The sequence below is a fragment of the Platalea leucorodia genome (assembly GCF_965183815.1).
Source record: "Platalea leucorodia genome assembly, chromosome: 4".
NCBI lineage: Eukaryota > Metazoa > Chordata > Aves > Pelecaniformes > Threskiornithidae > Platalea > Platalea leucorodia.
In genome coordinates this window covers 52395591-52422403 of record NC_138826.1, presented here as the reverse complement: position 1 = coordinate 52422403, position 26813 = coordinate 52395591, and the positions used below count along the sequence as shown (strand labels likewise).

The window sequence follows — 26813 nt, the reverse complement described above, 5'->3', positions numbered from 1 at the left end:
CTTTTGGAGGATTAGAATTTTTCATCTGGGTGTTAAATCTCACACCATACTTACTGTGTTCTTCTTTCTTCCCTTCCTACCCTCAACGCTCACTGTTGACAATGGAACCAAAGAGGCAGTGGTTTCTCAAATAAGCATTTCATACTAGTTCTTTAAAAGAAGTCTTAAGAGCAGTACTCACCATTTGTTTGAAAAGGCACATTGGTGTAAGCTCTGCTGAAGTAATCATTGAGGACCCTTCTGAGTAGGTCTAAGGTGATGTAAGCAAGACTTGTGTAGACATAACAAGCAATAGCTAGGATCACTGCATAAGAGCCTACTATTCCAGTAGCCAGTATGTTCAGCTAGAGAGGGAGAAAAAACCACAGCTTTAGGAGACTGATAAACACTCTTTGTTTCCCCACCTCCTTAAGGCAGTATCTTGTATCAGTTCTTCTACGAGAAATTGACTGCACGCACCCACCTGTTATCCAGACATATTGTTAAGACAGCAGAAGTCTACTAAATGCAAGTGTTAGTGGATGCTATGTATATCCCTCCTCCTGAAGTGACAGCACAGATTACTTACAATTCTTGGACAGCCAACAAAAAGCACTGGAATCATCAAGGCTACAGACGAAAAGGTCACCCAGAACACAACATCATCACGGAAGACCCTGTAGTCTCCTGCAAAGACACCATATTCCACATGTAATCTCGTAGTTAGCAAAACATTTCCTTTTTTGTAAGTGGTTGGGGATAAGCTTTTTCCCCCAAAGATTCTGTACATTCAGAAATCTAGACTACAATGTGGAAAAGCTTAGCTTTTGAGCTCAAATGCTGATTAAGATGCATTGTAACACAGTAACTCAAAACAAGACCAGAGAAAGACTGTCCCAGTTGAGTATAGGTCCTGTGCTCTAAGTGGGGACAGCAGATCTTGTCCATGAAACAAAGATTTTTGATGAGGCATGTGTTATTCATCTGGTAAGAAAGAAAAGTACTAGAGTACTTCTGCCCAATCAGAAGCCTTTTTATGGCTATATAGGTTTATAATCTATAAACCTGCATCTATGTATGTTTGACTCTAGAGTATGGTGCAAGTACAACCATCACAACAACACAAGGCAACAAATTCTTCCGGCTTTAGGAAGAGTAATTAAGTCATTCATACACTACTTCGTTTCTCCTGCTTTCTAATGCCTGTCAATTAAACAGAGGAGACAAGCTGACCCCCAGCTGAGTCACTGTTTTACTTTAATGAAGAGCAACCAGGGACTGCATGGATTATCACAGAATTGTGGCTTGGGTCAAACACAGATGACTGGAGAATGAAAAACTGTCCCACCAAGGGATCTTAAGTCATTTTGAGATTTAAAATTAAAATAGAGAAAGCAGTGTTGCTGATGCTCTGATGTCCCAGAGGGATTCCAGCTCAGCAGCCTTGCTTGCTTTTAAGCAATTATCTATGGTTTCTCTCAAAAAAAGTCATTCTGAAGACCCTGATGATGTCAATCCAGCTGCAAATACAAGTTAGACTCCTACAGTGCAGTGCTCCCAGAGCCTTGCACCGTAGCATGGTAAAAGGTAACAGCAAGAGCTCCTCTTAATCCACGATGCCTTTATGCCTGAAGCCTCCAAGTTAGACTGCAGATTTTCTACCATGACTTGTCCTGGACAAATAAGACAGACAGCAAGTGCTCGCCTGGAGCAGAGCTGGTATCACAGACTGCTGAGATGGCATGCAGCTTAAGTAGGAAAAGCCTCAGCAAGTTCTCTGCAGAATAAGCAGTTTCCTTTTCCCATCAGTGCAGGTTCCCTAAGTAGCTTTAATTACAGCACACCTGAAAGAAGGCTTCAGGCACATCTCTATTCCTCCCAACACTGGAAAGGGAAAGTTAAATATAACATTAAGACAAACCAGATAGTGGCATTAACCTTAAGAGCCTTGCAGTGTCCCTGTAACACAGCAGGAACACATCACTCAATAGCCAGCACTTTGCAGCAGAGTATTTCAGTGCATACCTAGCGGAGTAAAGAAGACTGTCGATGAAAAGAGAAATCCCAGCACAAGTCCAATGATAAACATACAGAGTAGGACAGAGCCAAATCTCCACCAGCTTGCAACCAGGAAAAGCCCTCCAATAATTCCAGCTACTGCTGTCAAAATAAGACGCACTGAAAAAGAAAACGGGAAATTCCAACACTCTGAAAACTTCAGTTACTGCAATAACGTATTTAGCAGCTTTACTTACATGCTTGATTTTGTTACCTAATGAAAGCTTTCTGAAGAAAGCCAAACAAGAGTATCAGTATTTGCTTCACACATTTCACTTAGACTCCAGTCTGCAACTGAGGATGTGCTATTGAAAGAGTGGTATAGGACTGCAATGAAAGTCTTGCTGCTATGTACATTAGCGCCTTGAGTTCCCAGGGCAGTTATGGTTGCAACAGCTAACACACATGTATCAAAAAAAGTAACTATGAGGTAGGACAAAGACAAAAGGAACTAATTCTTGCTAGTCTAACAAGCAGGATGCAGGCCTTCCTCTGTCATTTTACAGATGAAATTTGCATTAGACCCGAAACTGAGGTCCATCCATTATGAAAGAAGTAGGAAGGATGTTGCAAATTTCCAGAGTTTCTAAAAACCTGTATCTTCCTTGGATAGATACTTAAATTTGTCTTTTATAGTTGCAGCTATTAATTCTGCATCACTATTTGATGTTGGAAGCAACAGTTACTCTGCTACATATTCAGCTATTATGGTAATCAAAGCTGCGTTCAAGTACCCAGGTATCATCCTCCTATCCTTCCTAAGGCTGGCCAACAACAAGCACAACCGAGATTTTATTTAAGGGATTCATAACAACAATACTTGGGAAGAGCACAGGGTATCCTGACATATCTACTCACCATCATAACCCAGGCCAGTTACCCTTGTAATGAATACAAAGAAGAAGAATCCTGTGAATATGAAGCCCATGAAGAATAAGTCTAGAGAAGAAAAAAAAAATATTTAGTATGTTGTCATATCACTCCATACCAAGCCCACTTCAGTACATCTTCAGACATCTTGATGTTCTCTCCCTGTGGTAACATATCAGCTCAGTGGCTGAGAAGCACTAAAGGAAAGCCAGACAACACTTTGTTCTGGAAAAGGGTGTCCTAAAGCACTTCAAACAGTCAAAAAACTACATATTTATATTGCCCAGTATGCACCCTAGTTCTATGTTTCTGTTCTTTGCATACCAGAAACTTCTTGCTCTGCACTTGAAAGCTCTGATCCTGCAAAAGCAAAGCAGTGGACCCAATTGGCACATAATCACTATCAAGTGAATCTTAGTAATAACACCACCATTCTAAGATACAGCAAGTTACATCTATGAAATTCCAACCAGACTTACGAGAAAAAAAACCCTCAACATTCAGTACCTGTTTTCCAGAATCTGTGTCCAAAAAAGCAAGTGAAGAGACCAAGAATAGCAAGAGCAGTGAAGAATACTTTGGTAGAGAGTTTGCCTACAAGGAGAAAGAAAGGGTTACTAGAGCATTCCACCTAGTAGTCCCAACAATGAGACTAAGGTAAGGTCAGGCTGCTGCCACTGAGTCTACTGACAACTTAATAGCTGCCACTCCTTCAGACACACGATGTGAGCAGATCCGCAATGCCTGAACTAACAGTTATCTTGATAGGATCTCCAACAGAATACTGAAGCAGTTCCAGTCTGATTAAGAAATCAAGAGCTTCCTCCTTATTCAAAAGACTGAAGTTTCTGTAACAATAGTTAAGTAGCTGTAACTTGCCGTTTATAATACCAATACAGCTTTACCTGAAAATTCTCTGCTCAGCTTTAAAAAAGGGCCATCCAATCATCTATAAAAATCAGTGCTACAGGATTAGTGACCCAGGCAGCAGCTACAGTCTTTATCACTGCAGCCTTCACCATAGTCTCCCTTTAATATACTCTCCATGCAACAGAAAGGACCAGCAGCATCCCAGTTTGTCTCACTTCTGTCTCCTAGGCAAAATTCCTACTGGTTTATTAATAGCATTTTTTATTTTTTTTAAACTGCATGCCAGAAGGGCTACCGATTAAAATTAAATCTTCTGAGAAGACATCACTTGTGTTAGAGTATATAATAAGAAAATAATCATGAGAACAAATCTTACTTTATGAACCATATTCTACCCATTATTCTTGTCCCTTCTGCAGTCATAATGCGAGTGGCAGCTTTGCTCTTCTTCTGCTCAAAATTCTATCCTTATATACCTTTGTACAAAGTAGCATGACTTTGTAGCCATTTCACTATTGCTGGCATTATCTTCATGCTTATTGTAGGTGACTATCTCCCTTTAAAATATTTGTAAGTTACCAATTCCTATAAGCATCAGCACAGTTTGAAAAATTAGGCTGGACCCTAATCTAGCTCATGTTTTATTAGCGTAGTTTCACATGCAGCATCTATGGTCCTACAAGTGATTTAAGATTATGTGTCCAGTTCGAATAGAAAAAGCTAGAGTGGCACTACAGAGTTGAAAGCTATATATTTGCAAGCCACATGTTAAACCTCCATTAAGTTAAACCTTCAATTGCTAATAGTTCTCCTTAGTCTTATTTCATTATTCTACAAATTTCTCCTTAAACAAGAAGTAGACTCTGTCATAAAGTAACAAAACATATCTAGTGTAGAACAAAGAGCTCCTTCACACTTAAAAAAACAAGTCTCAAAAGCCCCACTCAGCATGTTGGAGCACAACAAGCTTAAAATGAGTTGGCAAGGACATACAAGTCCCAACTTACTGAGAGAAAAGCAGTTATCCACCAGGTCAGCAAAGCTGCAGGCATATGTATGCACAGGTATGTATGCAGCAGAAGTATTCCAAAGAGGATCCCATACTATGACGTTGTAGATCACACCTTGTCCAGGAAGCGAGGAAAAGTAGACGTTGGTCTTGTCATCAGCTGTCAGAGTAAGCATCTGGAACAGTAAAGAATATTCTTAATTGCAAGGAACTGCTTGTCACTGTCAGCATATTGATGTGTCCATACAGCTGAGGGAATACTCAGCTGTTCAAAGATGATGATCAGCAAGAACTGCAGGCAAGAGCTCTCTTATTCTGAACCCTCTCAGTATGACCAATTGAAGTATTAAAGGCTTACAGGACAGACTCCACTTCCTCCGACATTACTATGTTTTCTGACGGGGAGAAGATTCTCTCACTCATGTGTTTTGCTCCTCCTCATTTGAGGACACAGTTCAGTTTCCCTGTCAGTCTACTAACCCAGGTCTGGCCTCTGAAGCAGGCAAGACCGCCATTCTACTCCCTAGCAAGGCCAGACAGGTCATGGCCACCAGGATTCTCCCCTCCCTGTCCCTTCCCATCTCTTTGCTGGGGAGTATGTAAACACACAGCAAGTATTTGCTCTTGCCCATCAGATCTCTTTATGCCATTCCAAATGGGGCCCGTTTCTAGTCCAGTTCCACTATACTCTCCTCCCTCCTCTCTTCCTTGCATTCCCTGGCCACTTCTCAGCATCTGAGGATGCCAGTCCCCAGCATCTATCAGGCATGGTAGGAGACTGTATCAATCTTTGTCAGAAGTGGCTCGACTTCTGGATTTACAGGCACTCAGTGGCAGTACTGCTATAGGCAAGCTGGCCTCGACACCACTGAAGGAGCGCTGTGGCTAAAGTAGTATTCAGCAAGCAGGAAGACACTGAAACAAGAGCTCGTTTAATTGAGAAAAGAGTGCAAGACATAGAAACACATCACAGACCAGTCACTAATATCTACCCGGTATCAGAGCCCACTGCAAGAAGCCTCAATTCTGCCACGCTTCAGGCTGTGCTAACTAGCCACCTCTGTCCCAGGAGAGAGCGGCTGCCATTTCGCATGCATCACTCACTGTATACTTCCTAGCCAGAAATCCAAGATACAAGCCAGAAGCCCAAAGCATCAGCAACTTGCTTATATCACCACTCAAGGAAGATAAGCACAGGGGAGGAAAAAACTTAAGACAGTGCCACTGCCACGTGCCTGGTACACCAGGGCTTCAGACTTACTTTAATGCCATTAGCTTTGATACTTTGCACCTCAGACATCTTCTGTATGTGGCTCATGAGTACCATCTCAGACAGATCGTTCTCTGGTAAGAAGTACTGGTAGACATCATAGTGCAGTCGCCACCTGGAGTTCTGACCAGTCCCTGAATCGCAGGATGGTGGGTTTGCTCCTCTGCAATTAAAGAGAGATCAGCCCCCAGATCTTAACATTAGTTGTCAGAAGTTACCTGTCTGAGGTGGCAGTATTTGGCTTCTACTCTTTAGAAGTTAACACCAGCAACTAATTCAAAACTAGACTGTAAATGTTTGTGAGCACAGACTACAGCAGTATTATGCAGAACTACCCCGATATAGGTAGTATCTGTGCTCACAGCTGCCTTTACATTTACAGAGGCTTCCTATGAGTTGTCATAAGGAACCAGCACAAGAGTTCCAAGAGGTCACAACAGCCAAAGGTCACAGCATCACTGTTTGTTTTTCCCCTGCATGCTATATATACAGCTCTGAATATAGCGTTCCCCATTCCCTGCCTATCACCTGCAACATCAGGCACTATTCAGGAAACAATACCTTATAATTTCAAGTCTCAATATGAAACAAAACTCCAGGTCATTATCATGCTTCAGTATCAGTAAAAGAATAAAACTGCCTATAATACATGACTGCCCCTCAAACAGATTAAGTCATTATGAGGAATGGGAAGATCCAGTATTTGCTGACTGCACATCTGAAGTTGCATAACCTCTCCCACAAGACGCAACTCTCAGCTTTTATCTCTCACTGTGTTACCTCTCCCCCTTCTCCTTATTTACTTCTCAGTTTGTTGCAGCAAACAAGATTTCTGCCAGCAGCTGGATGGTCAGCCTTCCCAGCAGAATCTTGTTTTATGACCTTGGCCAAATACAGGACAGAGGAGGTCCTGCTCAGTGCACAGAAGTTTTTTCACACACCTGGTATATCCCAAGTTTGCAGGGGCAAACTTGATGTGTGTATCAACCAATGTGTAGTCTAGGTAAATATTTGGATCCACTTCCAAGTCAAATTCTAGATTGCAGCCTCCAGGAATAGGATCTAGAACACAGAAAACATAGCTGTAGTCGTTTTTACTCCCCTCTTACACAGCATGAAAAAAGCTCTAAGACCTCAGCAATGCATGTACTTGTAGGCATAATCTGCTTGCTGAGCACATAAAATTGTCACACAAGTGGTTTCACTGCAGTCTAAGATAGGTCCTGACACATATGCACAGCAGTTTTCTACTCTAAGGCTGAAGTCATGACAAGACCATACAGTACATCCTATACATGACTCGCAATTCAGCGATGATACTAAACTTTTTCAGCCCATTTCAAAAGAATTTCTGGCATTTCCATCATAGGTTTGCACCATGTAAGAACATCACTTCTGAAAGGTCAACACTTCATTTCATAGTTAACTTGTAATAAGCAGAGCTGGCATCCCTTAAGAAGTAATAAGGACATACCTTTCTCCATATAGGGAATAGAGATAGCTGTGCTGAGCACCTGGCTAGCATCCAGTGACCGAAGGTACCAAGTACATATGCTCTGTTGAGGCCGAAGGATGGAAACCAGTCCTTTGTCTACTCCAGTTCCTGAGCTGTTCACAGATGGATTCTGGACAGAAACAAGTTATAAAAACAAGCAGTGCTTCTTGAGAAGATTTCCACCACAGCTTGATGTATTGCACAGAAGTCACAGTCCTGCCACAAACCTGCAGGGCACACATTTCAGTGCCAATTCCCACAGATGAGGCATTCAGCCCTTAGCTAGCTAGTAAAAAAGGAAGATGGAAAAAAGGAGCTGGAAGAAGGGAGTGGCCTCTGACACCACACACTGCCTAGTTCAGGCTCAAAAACCAAATGATATGTTTGAGACTACTAAAGAGTTAATCACAAATTGCAGAGAAATCTAGCTAGTTGAAGTCTACCGCTGCAAAGCAATAGAGTCACTAGTAAAGGTGTAAAAGGATTGGAATAACCCTCACAAGAAGTTGTGAGTTGTCACTAAAGAGCATTCTGGGAACGAAAGTGCAGAAGCACCTCACTATCTCGACCAAAATGGAGATAAATGTATGACAGCCGACTTAACACTAGCCATGCCAGACAACAGTGCTTGGGGCCAGGTCAGCTACTGACCCAATGCCCACCAGCACCATCCTTTTCATAATCACAGGTCTTGAGGAAAGATCAGGCAGCAACGGCAGCATCACACTCACGTGGCTGGAACAACCAATTGACCTGCAGTCAAATCTATTTTTCAGCATGGAAAAACGTGCTTTTGTCCAAGAAGGCCACAGTTATCTGAGGCAACACTGCAAGGAAGCACTGTGGACCTGGCAGGCTTTAAGGTCTGGCTCAGCTTCATATTTCTAGAGGCAGACCATCCCTAAAGCAGTATAGCCACATTTATGCATCACTGCCCTTGGCCTGGTAAGGCCCATGAATGCAAAAAGGATCTGAATTGACAGCAGAAGATTCTACCAGTGGTAATCAAAGACCAAAACAGGCGTAACAGTAATGTCTTAGCCCTGTAATCCTGGCTATTTCCCCAGTACAAAGATGATGAGCTGGGTGACTTGTGTTACAGGTTATTCATCTCCTAAGATTCCCAGAATACTCCTTGGCACTCAGTATTTTCTCATTTGGAAAATACTGATGGGGAAAGGGAAACTGCATGGCAGCTGTCAGATTCCTATCTACTACCTTCAGCTTAGCCTACATTCTGCTCAAATACCACTTAGAGCCTCACAGCACCATAAAAAAAAAAATCAGTATTTTAGATTTCATGCCAGTAATGACGGGACAGATTGAGGCTAGTGTATAGCACTACGAATGCTGGCTAGAAGTAGCAGCCTTCACTGGAATACTGTGGAGGAATTTCTCTGTGTGCCACCAAAGGAGAATTAGATTCAGGACAAGAAGCTGGGGTAACAAGACATCGTATCATATCTGTAGTGGCTAGATCCCAGCCACATAAACAGCAGACAACTAAACATCCCAAAATGATCATGTTTAGTGTATAAGGTATCCAGCAAACACTTACCATGAATGTGTTTTTAATTGACAAGCGGATGGATAGCAGTCAGCAGTCACATGTCAAAAACACCATTTCCACCCAGAACAAAGAGCCTTGAAACATTTTCAAGCCAGCTCTGAAATACCTTTAGCATTAAGTCCTCCAAAATAGCAGCTATGACATATAGGTACAAGAAAGGATTTCTGATACTAAAATAATACTAACAGTCACGCAGGTACGATATTCATATTATTTATATAGCTTCAGTTCTGTATTCGCTTCAGTTCTATATTCCTACATGTACCAGAGCCAACTCCTTTACTGAAAGAAAAGTAGCACTTAAGAACAGAAGTGACACTCTTACCATACCTTATCAAAGGATATCACCACATCACTTTGCTGGGCATGTACTTGAAAAATAACAACAGTCACATTGCTTGCAATGTTCCTGATTACAGCTTCCACCGGATTGGTCTGGTTAAGTAGGACATTTCTGAATTTTCCCAAGGAGAGCTCAAGAAGACCTGCATTACAAAAGAGGAAGACACGTGGTTTTTTTTTTTTTGTCCAGAGGGAAGCAATTACCAAGGGGAGCCTGGAAGCTTCCAGTAGCCCAATATTAGTCAGCTGGGAACAGAGCAAGATGTTGTTTTATGCTACTCTGATCCTGTAAGCTGTATGAAGGTTTCAGAGACTACTATACACAGAGCTATACCTACAAGAGCAGATATAGCTAGAGAACCTGCTGTGCAGCCTGGCATGCACCTAAGCACATAGGGCACGACTTCCTGCCAGAAGCTCGGTATCTGATACAGTTGAGCTCATCAGCAATGGACACGAGCTGCAGCTAACCAGCGAGTGCAATCAACAGCAAGTAACATTCAGCAGAATAAATAAGAGGATACTGAGTACTACTTGCTCTTTGGCAAATCCAGGTGAGTATGCTTGTATTAGCCAGCCAACTTGCAGAATACCTGTTAGACTTCCTGGGTAATTCCCAGACCATGGGAGCTGGAGTCAACTTCTATAACAGAGTCAAATCTGTAGTTTACATATGTATACTTACCCACTTTCAGCTACTTCACATATGTCTTTTGCTCCCACACTATTCTTAATTAGGATTGTTGGGCCCTGATTTCTGTATCTAAAAATCTGACTAATTTTTCCAAGACACAACCAAGACCATTTCCTCTTACAATGAGCACAACCCCATGATCCACTGTCATTTAAATTAAAAGGGAACCACAAGACCTAGGATATAAGTTTTTTTGAGAATCAGTTTTGGCTTGTCATTCAAGTCCTGCAAGAAAGCCTGGTTTCTCCCTGTGCTGGGCTCTTGAGGGACAGAGGATGTCAAGGGAGGAAAGCGAAGCAGCCATACAGAAGCCACAAGATTCTCTTTTGTTGGAGGTTAGCAGGCAGACTAGATGCTTGCAGAGCACGCACAATGCCTTTCAGGTTTTTCCCCAAATTCCCCAGCACGCACACACAGTAGCCCAGCAAACCTAAAACTTATCAAGCCTAAACACATACCGAGTACTTCCTCAATAAAGTTGCCTCTTCTAGTGTAAAGGGTTGATACTGTCAAGTACTTTAACAGAAGCACAGAGTAATCAACAGCACCATCCCATATACACTGTTGCTGATGACACAGGTGGTCTCCCATCCAAAAAAAGGGAAGGGATACAGTCTTCTCATCCAAAACTGTACCCAGTACTTTGTAATTCCGTTCCTGTTATCTTTCACTCTCCTCTGCCAAGAACTGGCATCTTTAGCCAGCTTCTTTGCCTCTTGATGATATGTAAACAGAGGCAACCTCCTACCTTCATGCCTCCTCCACTCACCCCACAGTGGAGGAAAAGTCTAACTCATCTCATCTTGCTAACTTCAACCCTTACATGCTCACCCCCAAAATTTGATTAATACCAGTACTGCATCACCAAAAAAAAACCAGCTGAAATATGGGGATCATAAACTAAGAGAAAAAAAAATTCTCCATCGTTCTGTCCCATCATCTTTAGTTTACATTAAGGTAAAAGAAGTGTCTACTCCAAGTTTTCAAACAGTAATTAATGTAAAATTAAGAGCTACAAAAAAGCTTTGTGTATTCTTCCATTTCTGATAGAGTCCCTTGAGCAGCATTCAGCTATCCTCCCCTTCATAAGACCTCTTTCCTCCTTAGCTCTTAAGTTCTACCAGAAATGCAACTAACAGTCTGAATGCTAAAGAAAAGCATTCAAAAGGCACAGACCACACATCTATGCACTCAGAAATCTGGAGTGAAAGCTTAGAACATAGGAAAAATATTTTTCTTTGATCTTTAAGAACTTCAGCACAGTTTCCTGAACTGCAGGATGTTCACACTTAGATGTTATTTTAAGGAATAAAGCTGAAACCATATACACCCTCTCTATGCTCTACATCAAGGGGAAAAAAAACCTGCATTGCTCTATCTTGTTTCTCACCTCCACTCTGTACTCATACCCAGAGGCCTCTGCATTAATAAGAACAGGTTTGTCAGCAAGACATGCAGCCACTACTTCAACATGATCATGAGACTCTAAATGTCAGAGGCACTCTCTCAAGTTTAATTAGCGTGGTAAATTAAGGCATAGTGTTCTACATCGCTTTATTGTCTGCATAATTGCTCCTAAAACAGTGCATGTGACATACATTTTAAACCAAAGTCCGGACAGAAGAGCATAGATTCAGGGGTGAAGAACAAGAATGGCTACATCCATCAGATGAGTATTTTTCAGCTTCTTGTTCACATGCTCCTTCAACCACACTGCTGGCCAGGCTTGAAAGATGACTAAAGGGAGAGTTCACAAGCACAGCAGAGCAGCAGAACCCTCCAAGAAGTTTGCTGGGAGAGCAGTTGCTACATGGCCACAGACTACAGCACCTTTCCAGCCTTCTCTTTTTCTGTCATTTGTAAAAGTCACTGGTGGTGCTCTGAGGCAGAAAGGGAGCATGAAGAGCAAGACAAATTAACCGACTCACAATTCATGAGGCCTATTGCTATTGCAAGTTCTCAGACAGGCGTTAGACTATCTGAGCCATACAGAGTTCAGTATTGTCAAAGATGCTTTGAAGGACAGATACCAAGCCCTCCATGAACACGCAGTACTGGCCACGGCATGGAAGCTGTTTCCTTGGGCAAGCTTGACCTCACTGAAGGTAGCACACCAAACAGTACTGCAGGTTCAGCAGCACATGCAGCAAAGATAAACCACTGCCATTTCCATTAAGAAGCACAACTGAAGAAATGCCATTGCTGCCCATACAGGAACAGTCTTTACCTACAGAGCCATGTTCAAACATTACGCTTGCCTCAAAGAGGTTCTCTACAGTCAGAGAAAATGCATTTCTGCTCTGTGCCAACCAAAATACAGTGGATATGCAGAATAACCTTATGTAAGCTTTAAGAGGTAAGAAGAATCTCCCAGTGTAGGGAGTATGTCAACAAGCAGTCACATGAAGACATTGAATGGAGATGAAATGCAAGCTCAGACTGAAAACTAGTTTGAGTAGGGAAAAACATGAGTATACAGTTATTTAAGAAAATAAAGGCAGCAGCCATATTGTATCAGACCTGTAAGGCCATGCATGCATGGATGCATAGCAGAGTCCTGCTAGAAGGTCTCCATCTTCCCACACTAGTAAAACCCCAAATAAAAAGACCCCACCCTACCCCCAAAAGAAGTAAGAAGATTTATGAAAGCTTCTAAACTTTAATTGCATGTCTACTGAGACTCATGCTTAGAGCACAGTTTGATGCTTAAAGCATAGTGCCACAGAATGTGGCTTTTGACCAACTGCACCACTCCCATCCCAGAAGACTATTCTGTCCACCAATTTAGAGGTCATGAGGTCTTCTACAGTCTGAAAAGTGAGGGAAGAAGTACCTGTCTCACATGCTTACAGTTTTACTAATCCACTTTGATTATCAGCCAGAACACACAAGACCTGGCTTCAGTCAAATTGCTGGCGCTGTTGATTAAGACATCACTTGCGCATCTGGGCAATAACACTTCAAGATGCAAGTGACCAGCTGTCCAATACATTCAGACAGCTGAATAGCTTTGTGTGAACCTCTTATTTTAAAGTGTTGTCACTGCATAGACTAAACAGCTAGCATAAACTAAGTCCATCCAGATAAGCTCCCTTTATGAAAAGGGCATTGCTCAATCCTGATTACACTATAAATTCACTTTCACTTTTCCAACACTAAACAACCTGGTTTGGATGTAGCAAACAAGGCCAGCTGCACTCCTGCTTCATGAAGGTGGAGCTCCCTGGGAGGCAACAAGCATGATATATAAAACACTTCTGCACAAACACCAGGTTTGAAGAGCTGCAGTCCATCAGAACCCCAGAGAGGTAATATAGGCCATTACACAGAGACTTTACTGATTAGCACTTTTAAAGTGAAGCAGGATCTTCTAGCATTAGGAGACAGCACAGCCCATCCCTGCAAACCTGGGTGTCCAAGACTGAATAACCACAAGACAATTTCAAGTAAGTGAACCATTCAGCAAGCATCCTTCTTCAAAGGGCCTAATGATCAGCTAGACATTGGTACACAAATTACACAGCTTATTAGCTTTTCATGAGGAAAACACTTTCCCCCTCCACCCTCAACTCTGCAAGGAAATACAGCAGCACGCTCCTTCAAGGCAAAGCAGTTAGCTTAGTCCCATATTCGTTCCCCCTTTCTACATACTGTAAAAAAATTAGTTGACTCGTGACCCATTTTCAGTCAAGTCCGAGACAAATTGCTTGTCACCATCTTTTAATATAAGCATTAAGATTTAAGAACATTGAGCCTTACTTCTCAGACCTACTTGCCACCATCAGGTGCCAAGCCTGAGCTTCTAGGGCTTGCAAGAAGCAGGGAACACTTGGCTCTCCCCTAAGATTTTGAGCATGAGACTGGGGGGGGGGAAAGGGACGAAGCCTTCCACGCTTGAGACTGATTCCAAACACTGTCCTGCAGCCTTGCAAAGTATCCCAAGAGCAGATTTCTCCTTTTGGACAATTAAGGTTCATTAGAGGCAAGTTTAAAAATAAAGGAAAACTAAGAAGAGGAGGCTTACATCAGCCCTAACATAAGGGACTGCTTGCTTATCTCTGAACTACCTCTGAAAGGAAACTGTTTTTTTTTTTTTTTTTTTTTTTATTTGAACAGATAAGAGTTTAACCAGAAAAAAGTAAGCAGCTGTTAAATCTTCACAAGCTATACTCTACACTTACCTCTGGATGCCTATTTTAGTCACATGCAGGAACACAGGGGAATTACCAAAAAAAAGTCCATGCCATATAAAGTCAGATTACATCAGTACAGCCAACAAGTAATTTTAGGAACCAAGCTCTAAATTCTAAGGGGTTTCGCTTATTTTGTTAATTTTACAGGGACAATGCTTTTCAATGCACAATTCGCAGAGTGCTGGGAACGCACGACCACCAGAATGTGGTAAAAAAAAAAAAAAAATCATCCCACTATTCACGTTGTTCCCTTTCTCATATAAACTCATGGGTAGTGAATGCCACCTTGTTTCCTTAGAAGGATACAACTCTACACCAGACTCATCAGCCTGTACTGTATCCCTGCAACGGCATGGTAAAAATTAACCCAGCAGATCTATGTAAGAGTTAAAACGATAGCGTTCATAGCAATTAAGCTGTAAAAAAAATGGGGAAAAAAAAGGGGGGGGAGGGAGGAAGGGGTTCTCCCTGCACACACCAAAGATTAAGATAACCGCGAATATATAAAACCCCTCTCCAGCTCTGCAGACAGCTACGTCTTCGCTTTGATCCTCAGTCTTGCTCAACCCTCGACCCAGCAGCAGGTCGCCCCGCCGCTGCCTGGGAAACCCCCAAAAGGCTCTGTAGGTCCCTCCTCACAACAAGCCCCTTCCCCTCCATCCTGCTAGGTATCGACCTGGCCAAAAACACCCTCTCCCCGCTACAAACCGGCCTCCACCGGTCTTTCCGGCTGCCTAATGGCGGCCACGGCCCACAGCTCCCCCCGCCCACCTCTCCGCACCGCACTCACCTGAGGCGCCGCCATGGCGCAGGACCCCCAGGAGCCCCAAGAGCACCACGGCGGAAGGAGGGAGCCGCATGGCGCTGCGGAGGGAAGGGGAGATGAAGCTGAGAGCGGGCCAGGGCGCTTAGGAGGAGCTTGGGCCGGGCGGGTCCTGGGAGGCGGCGCAGCGCCCGCCTTCGCGGGCGCTGCGCCGCCTCCCAGGACCCGCCCGGCAGAAGCCGTTCCCGCCACCCACCTGCGCGAGTCCCGGAGGTAACGGCTCCAACCGCCGCCCCTCAACGGCTTTTATCCTCTCAAGTCGCCTCCGCCGGCTGCGTGCCAGTTACCGGGGCGGGTGAGGGGGAGGCTTGGGAAGGTTTCCAGGTCGAGATGGGGAAGGTTGCATTTAACTTTTTGTTTTGTTTTTATTTTTAATGTAGCTGACGTTTGGTTTTTGCCTTACAAACGGTGGTAAGAAATGCTGGTAGGCCTCAGAGCTGTGCTGAAGGGCCTCTGTCTGCGAAGGTGACTCATGGGCGTGTGACGGGAGAAAACAGAAGGCAAATTAAAAGTCTCTCTTTTTTTGGGGGGTGTGTTTTCGATTTCTTGTTTGGGCCTCATTTATGAATTCGCGTCATAACCTAGACTCTAAAAAGCCTCGTACAGTCACCCCAACTGTGTTTATTTTCCCCCCCAGCTTGCTTTGATCCAGTTGAAATGCAAAAGGCAGCTGTCAGTCTGGCATAAGAAGAAGACAGAGATGAGCGCTGGTCCATGTTTATATAATTCCAGATAAATGGGTGTACTTTCTTCTCCCTGCCTTTCCCTACTGTGCTTCGGAAGCCAGCCTTTCTCCATCAGGTTATCTAGTTTGCTGAGGTTTGTTTTGTTCTGCTCAACGAGGTTCCTGCAAGTCAAATCTTGACTTAAAAGCCTGTCTAGCGTTTGCCACTCTCATAGCTGACCTCTGTGAGCGAGGCCTCAGTCGCTCTTTATTCACCGCTCGGCGTCCAAGCTGCTCACCCGCGGCTTCCAGTCACAGACGCACGCGGTGCCTGCCAGAGGCTCGCCTCGTGCCGTGAGCCTCACTTGTTCCAGGCTCAGTCCGGCATCCTTCCCGCTCGTGGAAATCCAGGAAAGAACCCGTTGACTTCAGTAAGAGTTGTAAACCCCTTAAAAACGCGCGGTAGGTTTTGGTCTACGGCGCAGTAGTTTGTGACCTGGCTTTTCAACAGGGGAGCACGGAGGAACCCCGCATCCCAGTTTACACGCGCAAGCCGACAAAATCCTAACCCCGACCACGCCATCGGAAAAAAACGCTCCTGGGGGATTAGTCTGCACCGCGGCAAAGCGGGTAGCCGTAAGCGGCGAAGGAGTCCCGTGGCGTACGCCTTGCTGCGGGGCGCCCGCACCCGCGGCGTCGCCGGCGCCTTAGCCGGAGGCAGCTCCCGGAGGCCGCCAGCCCAGCTGCCCCCTCGCAGCCGGACTGCGGCCGGCGCCAGGGCAGGTCAGCCGTGGTTTCGCCTCGCCTCGCCTCGCCCGAAGACCCCCGAGGGCGGCGCAGCCCCCCCGGGTGCCCCGTCCCACCGGCTGAATACCGGGCGCGCACTGACCGGCACAAACCCGCGGTTCTTCTCCGGCCCAGGGGCACGGAGCCGGCTCTTGCTGGCTCTACGCCGGATCGCTGAGAGCGCCACGCTCCCGGCCTTCCCCCGCTCCCCAGCCGCCTGAGGCGATGCCTGCCCGGCTCAGGGCTGGAGTGGGGCACCCGAGCGGCGGGGCTGCCTTCCGCCGGCGTCGGAGCGGCTGTCGTACAGCGACGGCTGCGCCTTCCAGTGCCAGTAACACAGCAACGGCGGGGTTTTGCCCTGCTACAATCGTGAGCGCTGCTGAGAGAAAGAAACGGGCTCGAACCGCCCGGTCCCGCAGATGAAGGGCGCCCGCCGCCGCAGCGCCTCGGGGGCCCACCCCGCCTCTGCCCCGCGCGGTGGTATGCAAAGCCGGGGCCTGCCCAGCAGTTCAGCAGCTGCCACACACGGGCGACAAAGCAAAAAGCGTCAGAAAGTGGCTTCCTCTGGCTCTGAAACGCGGGGCCGCCCCTCCTGCTGCCGCCCCCGGCCGCGGCCGCCCGGCCCCGCCGCCTCAGCGGAGGTGGGAGCGGGCCTCCTCCTGGCCTGCAGGGGGCGCGCCAGGCCCGCCCTGCCACACCGGAAGGAGGCCCGCGCCGCGGCTGTGCCGCGCCGTGCCGCGCCGTGCCGCGCCCCCGTCCCCGCCCCCCCAACATCCAGGCGCCCCATTGGCTGAGCTGGTTGCTGCCGCCCGGTCAGGTGGGCGGCGGCGGCGCCATGGCGGATCGGTTGACGCAGCTGCAGGACGCCGTCAACTCGGTGAGGCGAGCGCTGATCTCTTCTCTCTCCCGACGTCCGTTGTTTTTCTTACCGGCGGGGCGGGCAGGCTGGGGTAGGCTGGCGCTGGGCTGCGTCGCGCCGCGTCCCCTCCCGCCTCTACGGCCTGTGCCGCTGCGCCCGGGCCTGGCCGTTGTTGGCCGTTGGGCGTGTGAGGGGCTGCGATCCCTCTCCGGGTCCCCTGCCCGCAGCGCCGAGCGCTGGCAGCCCCCAGGCAGGGGGGCATCGCCACTGGCCGTCATGGGCTGCGGGGGTGTGCGCCCACCTGACGGCGGGGTGTGGGTGGGCTGCTGCGTGGGGTCCACTGGGATGCAAAAATAAAATTGAAATAGCTTTAGTAGTGACATAAATTAACGCTCTCTTTGTTGCTTGCAGCTCGCAGACCAGTTCTGTAATGCCATTGGAGTGTTGCAGCAGTGTGGCCCCCCAGCCTCTTTCAGCAACATTCAGACAGCAATAAACAAAGATCAGCCTGCTAATCCAACGGAAGGCAAGTCTGTTTTTCTGCATGTCCTAACAAAATGTGAACATGTTCTGATGTAGCACATCTATGATACAAAATCTGTACTCTATTTCATGCTCAACAAACAATTCCACCGATAACTGGAGGAGCGATTGCATTTAAGTCATAAATTGGTGTCAGCTGCACTTGCTGCATGAGATTGTGATAGTGGAAATGCAATTTTAAGTGTTAAGTAAGCATTACAATGTATTTCTTGTCTGGGTTTCTTTGCACAAATACAGTAGCTCTACAGATATAAACCATTTTAATAAGACTGCTGCAAGAGGTTGTGAGTTGTTCATTACTTCCAAGAAGTCTTTTTAGAAAGAAGTAGCGTTAGTTTTATGAAATCATGTATGAGTTTAAAATTCTCCATGTCATAACCTTTTAATTATTTGTGTTTCTCCATGTATCATCTGATTATGTAATTAATTAAGGAATAATGTCATGTCAAATCTCCCCATTGGCATTTGTGGTTTTGTTGTTGGCTGTTTTGTTTTTGGGTTTGGGTTGTTCTTTTTTCAGAGACGAGAAACTGATCTAAGACACCGAACTTGGCAAGCAAACTAAAAGTTCTCCCTGATTTGATAATTTCAAGCTAGTATTTAAATAACCATGTTATTCTACTCCTGAATCTTTTTTCTTCTCCCCCCCCCCCCCCCCGTTTTTTTTTCCTGAGAAAATTTTACATATATCTTGTATCAGATTAGGTTTGTCTATTAGGATGTCAGGGGAGGCTAGTTTGGAGAGCAGCAATGCACTTTCTGGGACAGTCAAATAGTAGTTCTTTATTGGTCTATGGTGGTTTGCTCTCTGATACTGGAATTAGTTGGAAGAGCCAGCTGAAAGGCTTGGTTCCTTCCTCATCTTACCTGCTGCTGTCCCAGGTGCCGGCATCAGCGTGGTGCCAGGAGCTAGAGGCTTTGTTAAGGTCTTAAAATGGTAGGTCATGACTGACTTCTCTTTTGATTTTTCTTTTTCTAAAATTCTGAATATAGTGACTTCAGTAAAATCATACAGCCACGTTAGCAATGCTGATGAGGCAAAACAAAACTACCAGTTATGTTTCTTTAGATATTTAAAGTCTTAATAAGAAGGCCTTAAAACTCTTTACAGGTAAACCCTGTGGTGACCCTGAGTTAGCTTTAAATGGATATGTTGGTTTTGTTGTTTGTGGGGGTTTTTTTTAAGTTAAAGTCAAGTGTACCTTTGAGAATGCCACTGTCTTCTATAGATTTTTGCCATTAGAAAGTATTTTCTCTCTTGCTTCCACAAATAGTTCATGAACTAAGCAGCATAAACAAATACATAAGATCTTAACTTATAAATTGAAAAGGGCTGTTTCAATATTTTAGCGGTAGTAATGGACTTAATTCAAATTGAATGGACACAATTCCATATGGAAAGGTTTTGTTCCTGGCCTCTTATTAAAAGTCCATGCAGTTCTTTCACTGATATAGCAGCTAAATTAAGGTCAGTTTTAAACTTCCAATCCTTTTCCATTTCTCAGAGGCAATTTAACTTTTTCTGTGGCTGAATAGGAATTTTTTTTTAATTAAAAAACCTCAAATTCTTTCACTAATAATCTGTTGCTTAACATGATTTAAATAATCCATCTATTTGAATCACTACCTTTACATTGTTTCTAGTGTTCTTTTTTTGTCTAGTGGCAGATTTCAAGGCAAGGATTGAAAAGTTAAATGAGTTTCTAGCTACTTCTCAATACTTAATGTAGTGACTAGGACACTTAATACTGGTATTAGTCATTTCTTAACTGGCTTACCGTGATGGAGTTCTAGCTGTTTTCTCACTTGTACAAAGCCCAGGCCTTGTATAACCGGTTACCTTGTTTAATCTAGGATTGGAATCAAACTACCTTCATCTTCTAATATGGTTGAGTTCTCGTCAGTTGTGATACTGTTGTTTTCTTCATGTAGGAGAATTTTTAACACCTGCATACTTAAAGTCTGTAGAACTTTCTGTGCTGTGTATGCAGAATTGTGCTTATTTCTAATAATGTACTGAGTAGGCTGACTTTTCTTTTTTAAAGAGTACGCCCAACTGTTTGCCGCATTGATTGCACGAACTGCGAAAGATATTGATGTTCTAATAGATTCCCTGCCTAGTGAAGAATCAACAGCAGCTTTGCAGGTAAGAGTGTTCTTAATTGAAGTATCAAAACATAACTGAAGGCAAACTTCTTCCTTTTTTTAAACATATTTTTTTCTCTCTAGGCCATGTAATCTTGAAAAATGACTTTAATGTAAGCCTGAATTTTTCATAAGGGTAGCCTGTGAGTACTTCATAGGCTTAGTGGAAATACTGAAGTGGCATCTAGTTCTAAATAAGGTTATACACAGTGAGAATATTTTAAACTTACTTTTCTGTTAGAATGTTTTCTGAAAAAAAAAAAAAAGGTGTTTTTATCTTAACACCACAATACTGGAAACTGCTACCTGTTTTTTTCCCCCCACCTGTTCAAATATTAATACAACAGGTGCAACATTGTGGGGTTTGTTGTTGTTTTTTCCTTTGGATAATCTTTCATACTCTCTTGCTCATTGGGAGCACGTTTCATTTTGTAGCTGCAGAGCCAACACTTCACTGAAGCCTGTTGCGTCCTTCCACAATGTTTCTGGTTGGTAAAGGGTTTGCAGCGTATCCTTCAAGTTCTCCAGCTCTGTCACAAAACAGTTCTTTCCCTTTTCAGAAGTTGCCCTTCTTGGGACCAGCCAGCCAAACTGGGTGCTTTTGTTTCTTGCTCCTTCTCTCTTCAGACCAGAGGTACTCTAGGAAGAGCTTGGGAACAGAAAGTGGCAACTGATCAGGCAGCTATTAGCAGGTGCAGCCGGTATCACAGCCTCTGTTCCCTGCCGTACAGGAGCTGAACTGCTGCAAACAGCCTGTGAATCCTTTCACAATACTCAGCTGTTTCTCACTTCCAAGAAATGCATTGGACCCATGATTCAAAGAATGCCACTGTGTTGGGGTTTTGGGGATTTTTTTTTTTTTTTGCTGTTGCTTCTACAGATCTTGCCTATTAAACAGCATCTTTTTTTTTTTTCTTTTTGACTCTAACCGCTGGATTTACATCAAGTATTTTCTCTTTAGAATGCAACAAGGGTGCAAAGAGTGCTGTTTCTCTGAGAACCCTGGAACTGCTTTAAGAGCACCTGAAGGTTTTACACCTGAGTTGATAATCTGTAACTATTCAAAGGCATTTTACAAAAGACTAGAGGTGCCTGCTGGGCCAAATACAAATTACTTGACAGTCACATCACATTTGGTTTTAAACAGAGGAGGTTGAATTTGGAAATGTTGCTAGTCACAATAAAGGCTGAACATACTAATTGGGCCTGTTAACACCAGCATAATTTCATGTAACTGCATATTTAATCACTGAAGACAGCTTTCCTGCTGCAGACAAATTACAGGCTTCTTCCATGACTGAGCAGGGTCTGATCATAGTGACAGCTGATGCAGGGAAAGCAGGGTGCTCCAGAAAGAGGGGCTCGTTATCCAATAGGAGCATGCTTTCCTTCGAGGTGATACTCGAACAGTTTCTTGCTCTGTTAATGCAGAATCTCGTTTCACAAGAATTTCTCATCTTTTCTGTTTGGTGTGGTTTTGAGATGTTAGCTTAGATTCCATCACTTACTGATTCTGGTTTTTATTTGCTGTTGTTTAATTTGGTGCAGTATTAAAGATAAATATCCTGACATTCTTGTAAAGACTGTTATGAAGATGCTTGAAATACTCAATACGCAGTACAGGTTTTATTGAGAAGTGGTAGATACTTGGCTAATAGAGATGTAGTTAGGCCGATCTTTTTTTTTTTTTTTTTTTGATACCAAGGTTGTCTTGGTATATGTTTCAAATCTGACACTTGTCTTAAATGAAAAAAGGGGCTGCTACACTAATGCCCAACACAATTTACCCGTCCCTTTTGAGTTTCCTTGTGGTGCAGTTGGTAGTACATATTCCACTCAAATCTGCAGCTTACCTGCAGTCAGCTATTTAACAACTGAGACTGAAGTAATTGAGCTGGATTCTAAATTTCAAACTTTTACCTTTTGTTATCTTCCTTCTATCTTCCTTCCTCCAAGGGCTGTCAAGTCCTTTGTGCATATATTTATATATAAAGACATCAGTGTTGCAGAACAGAAGATGAATATGTGGGTAGAATTTGCCAGTTAGTTTAAGCATGACTTCTTAAGGACCTGTATATAAACCTGGATAACTGCTTTAAAAAATATCCATTTGAAACTATTTTGTTTTGTCTTTTCTGTTATTGAGTTAGAACAAGTTTTTTAGTAGTTTTAAATTTGGTAAATATTTTAAAGTATTAATATATTTTGAAGTTAAAATGTTTTATTTCACTAGATTTTGTCTTACTGAAAAGCAATTTGGTTCTGAAACAAAATATTGAAGAAAAAAGGTTAAATAATACAGTTTCATCTGAAATATGCTATTTAACGGAAAGGTTTAAATGAATTATGCTTACATCTTGCTGAGCACCTTTCAGTAAGGGAGAGGGGACAGGGATAAATGCTCCTCATCAAGAAAAGCTGTGCTGAGCCAAGAGTCGTAATATGAAAGAAGGCGACATCTCTGTTGGGGGGCTTTGTGTTTACTCAATGTGGATATGCGCTGTTTTAGGCTGCAACCTATAACGAGTTACTTTGAAGTTGCTAGTATGTAATCAGGGGCTAAAGAGAGAACCTTTCTCTTTTCTAGGGAGCACTGAGTGTTCCCTCACCGTCCTTTAGTAGCAAGTCAATTTTGTATTTGAAGATCCTTACTTTTCTCCCTTTTACTTTCAAGGCTGCTAGTCTGTATCGATTGGAAGAAGAAAATCATGAAGCAGCTGCCCGTCTGGAAGAGGTAGTTTATCGTGGGGATATGCTGCTGGAAAAGATACAGAGTGCCCTGGCAGATATCGCCCAGTCGCAGCTGAAGACGAGAAGCGGCACGCACAGCCAGCCCCTTCCAGACGCGTAGCAGCAGAGGGCAGCGCGCCCCTGCGAAACCGAACTGCGGTGGGGCGGGTTGGAAACACGGCTCTGCACCCACGGGGAGGTGTAACACCCAGCCCCGCTCCTGTGGGACTCTTGAGCGCTCTCTTGTCGTCGGTAACAATGTCTTCTGTCAAAGCTCACGCTGCACGTTTTGTATGAGAAACACTTCTATTGCAGAATCGGTGGTTCTGTTCTAGAATTACGTGTATTGATGTATGTTTCCTTGACTTAAAATATTAATTTCTGAGCTTTCTTTTCTGTTCATAAATCTGTCCGACCTCAGTCTGATTTATCTTCATTACACAGATCTTACTCCCTAAAGGGAATTCAGAAGGAAAATATTCTCAGAGTATTTGTGTAATTTGCTCAGTCCTACTTTCAAACTTCAAATATTCAAACACACTTGAATTTGCCAGGGTTCCATGGAGGCAGTGCGAGACGATGATGTGAATACAGCGGTGGCCATCTGTTTTAATTAACAGAAATGGTAATCAAACATTTGTATTACTACTTGGCTGGTTTACCACCCTTTACAGAGCAAGTAAAAGGATAAGTAAACTCTAATGTTTGCAGAGTAAGTGTTCTTGCCATTGGCATCTCATTTAAAAAAAAAAAAAATCAATCTGCAGGTATCTGATATTGGCATTTATTATTGTTTGTAATTCACAAATGGGTCTTTGACTCCATTATTGCCACTGACACGCTCACTCTTACTTGCTCGTGCCATTTCTCTGCTTCTGCTGATACTCTGCATTCTTGTGGTGACTGGTGAACGCCTCTAAAGCAGACAGTAATGAGGAAGCATTGGATGATTGGGAATAAATTAGCAATGAGGAAACTGAAAATAACTTATTATGTAATGTTGCTTTTCAGTGTAAGCAGTGGCTGCCACGTGAATGCTGTGATCATAAGCAGCAAGAGGCCTGTCATCCCCAACATGCTCTAGAGAGTTTTTTGTTTTTATCTTCACACACTGAATAAATTTTTGCCCCTTGTCTTAGGATTCTAGAAATACCAACATCTCCTTTTGTATTTGAAGAAAAAACAAAACAAAACAAAAAACACACCAGATAATGTAGGGTTCAGTGCTTGAGCTTGGAGTTGAACTGTTAGTCATTTTTTGTATTTTTGAGTTAGCAGCCTTGTATTATGGTAGGATGCTGTTTATTGCCACATAATATCTGCTCATTTCCTGATCAAAACTAGTACTTCTGTGCATTGGACAAGCTGTCATTGACTTGAAAGTTACTATTGTTGCTATTGCACATAGACAGATAAGAGCAACTCAATATGTCTTTAGCATGCTGATCCTTAAGGAATTAGATGCAGCCACTCACTAGACTGCACCAGTGAAAGGAAGAGTATAACGCGGCACAGGATACATCTTGTATACAGCCCGTTGTGACGATCGAAAAATACAAAGGTGTTCCTACCTGTAACAAATACTAAAACTGAAGTATTTAATCGGACTGGTATTTAATTAAATATTTAATATTATTCTGTCAAATCTGCATATCTGTAGTCATAAACTTAGTCTGCTGTTGTGAGGCTCTTGTACTATCCAGATTCCACAGAAGGAACAAGGGAGGGGAACAGGCTACAGCACGGCCCTAGTTCTGTAATGGGATCTTTATTAAGAATAACTGGGCTGTGGTGGTTTACTAAGCCATGTAAATACGCCCATGTCCTGGGAGGCTCGAGGGGCCGGATTTTCATTTGAAGTCAGTCATGGGGCCTGTTTGTTGTTTTGTTGTTGTTTTTTTCCCCTAGAAAAATTGCATCCAGTGCATCTCAAGTTGGTTGGGGAGGTGGGGTGGATTTTTTTGTGGTGGTTGGTTGTTTGCTTTTTAAACTAGTGGACTTAGAAAACTCAGAGTGAAATGTTTGGACTTTGCTTGTGGATTTTTTTTTTAATTGAGATGTCTTAATTTGAGATTTGTACATTGCTGGAAAAAGGGTTAGATCTTCAGAGTAGATTCCCTGGTATAGCTTAACATGTGTATCACCTCAAACTTGTTAGCTTGGAAACTTTTGCTGTGGGAGATGGTGTACTCTTCAGTAACAATACAATTCTTTTAATTTCATATCTTTCTATTTTTCATACTTGAAAACGGCTGTATTGCTGCAGCCTGATATTGCCTAATTGTAGAAGCTTTTTATTTTAGTTGGTGTTTATTTGAATATGCTAGCCCACTTTATGTTAAAGTGTGTGTCGGTATCCGACAGTTAATCTTAGAAGTAAACCTTAACCAGAGGTATAAGCTCCCTAGTAAGTATGTGTGTTTTTTCAGTACTTGTGTCTAGTTTACTGAATGTTGCCAATTTAATAGAGATGCAGTTTGTGATACAGTTAAAAACAACTAACACCAAAAAAGTGAGAGCACCAAAATTTCTCTTTTTTCCTTGAGAAAATGTAATGTTTTGGTGAGTGAGTAGTACTGTAAGATGTACGACCGCACTAGTTCTTGTATTGTGTTGCTAGACTAGCTGTTGTAAATCTTTACCTGCTCTTTTACAGTCTGCAGCTCAGTCGGTAAGGTTGTATATCTTTTGTTGGGCTCTGACATGAAGAAAGGGGAAAAACACCAATTTGCTACAGCTGTCTTAACAGACAAAGCATTAGATTGGGGATTCGAGATGTGGATTCCTTTCCTCTCTATCATAGATGTGCTGATTTTTCCAGCCCCTGCTGTTGGGGCTTAAACATCTCTGTTTAAAAAAACGATGCTTAATGGTAGTGATCTCCTTAGGGGGGTACTCATGCAAGAATTGTAGGGCATGCAGGATTACTGTGTCTACCATTTAGAACCCCAACTTTCAGTAAAAAAAAAAAAGGGGGGGGGGGGAGGCAAATGCCCTTGGGAAAAGGCATCGGATCCTCCCTGAGAAGTCTTGACTGCCTCCAAACTTTCAGTACTGAAGAGAGGCAGGGTGGGGGAGAAAAAACCCTGCATAACAGCTGCTAACAAACCTAACAGGTTACATGCAAGAGAGCTGTAAAAGGAAACTTTGGTTGAGGCAAGAGAATAAATGGAGGTAAAGCATGATGGGAAGAAAACAAAAGTATTGAGCAAGATATAAAATGGTTCTGCATATTATGTTGGACAAGGAGTACTGCCCAGTGAACAAATTGTGCTTTGAAGAAAGATAGCACAGAGCATAATGGAAAATTCCATTGAAAAACAATCTCAACCACTTCAAATGAGCAGGAGCATTTCATGCTGAGAATCCATACAGCCCACTGGCAAAGATGTTGGAATCAATTTAGTAAATACAAGCGGCTGATCAAAGCCTAGTATTCTTTACTATAAACAACCATGCTTGGAGGAAAGGAACACCTAGCAGCAGCTGTTCTCATTTTCAGATACAAGAATACAGAGGAACTCATACACTTGTTTTTAAAGATACTGGAAAAAGTGCAGTAACAATATTTTGGCTTCATGTCTTTATGAAGTTAATCCTGGCTTACTACTGCAGATGATCTTTGGAGATCTGGGAGCTTCTGCTGTGTGTGGCATGGGGAGGGTGTCCTGGCCGTCCCCGCAAAATTGACATCAAGAGATTTTGGGAGTTTGCAACGATACAGGCCAGAGACTGCCTGGCTGGGGAGCAGCTCAGCTCAAATGGCCTGGGGGTCTTGGCAGACAGCAAGCTGAACTTGTGCCAGGAGCTGGCCCTGGCAATAAAAAAGGCCAACAGCATCCTGGGCTGTATTAGCGGGAGCGCAGCCAGTAGATCGAGGAAAGTGATTACTTCCCTCTGCTCAGCGTGTGGT

At 43.6% G+C, this 26813-nt stretch overlaps 2 protein-coding genes across 7 annotated transcripts in view; one reads left to right on the top strand and one right to left on the bottom strand.

The window, feature by feature from the left end:
• Nucleotides 1–15518, bottom strand: part of TM7SF3 (transmembrane 7 superfamily member 3) — a 37514-nt gene extending 21996 nt beyond the window's left edge. For 5 of the 6 annotated variants that reach the window (XR_014227901.1, XR_014227902.1, XR_014227903.1 and 2 more), the window contains exons 1-11: nucleotides 15141–15274; nucleotides 9452–9606; nucleotides 7531–7681; nucleotides 6998–7118; nucleotides 6048–6219; nucleotides 4785–4962; nucleotides 3415–3501; nucleotides 2896–2976; nucleotides 2005–2157; nucleotides 569–666; nucleotides 182–344 (exon numbers count right to left, since the gene is read on the bottom strand). Coding sequence is in view for 1 of the 6 variants with exons in the window: in XM_082309457.1 (XP_082165583.1) it covers nucleotides 182–344; nucleotides 569–666; nucleotides 2005–2157; nucleotides 2896–2976; nucleotides 3415–3501; nucleotides 4785–4962; nucleotides 6048–6219; nucleotides 6998–7118; nucleotides 7531–7681; nucleotides 9452–9606; nucleotides 15141–15210 (1429 nt within the window). In the remaining 5 variants the exon portion in view is untranslated. Of the gene's footprint in view, nucleotides 1–181; nucleotides 345–568; nucleotides 667–2004; nucleotides 2158–2895; nucleotides 2977–3414; nucleotides 3502–4784; nucleotides 4963–6047; nucleotides 6220–6997; nucleotides 7119–7530; nucleotides 7682–9451; nucleotides 9607–15140; nucleotides 15275–15369 lie in introns of those variants that run through there. The other variant, XM_082309457.1, reaches the window with a different exon arrangement.
• Nucleotides 15519–17384: 1866 nt separating this feature from the next.
• Nucleotides 17385–23285, top strand: MED21 (mediator complex subunit 21). Its single transcript, XM_082309462.1, has 4 exons — nucleotides 17385–17500; nucleotides 17894–18008; nucleotides 20071–20171; nucleotides 22845–23285. Exons 1-4 carry the CDS (start codon nucleotides 17459–17461, stop codon nucleotides 23019–23021), a joined length of 435 nt encoding a protein of 144 aa, XP_082165588.1. The 5' UTR covers nucleotides 17385–17458; the 3' UTR covers nucleotides 23022–23285.
• The last annotated feature ends 3528 nt before the right edge of the window (nucleotides 23286–26813 follow it).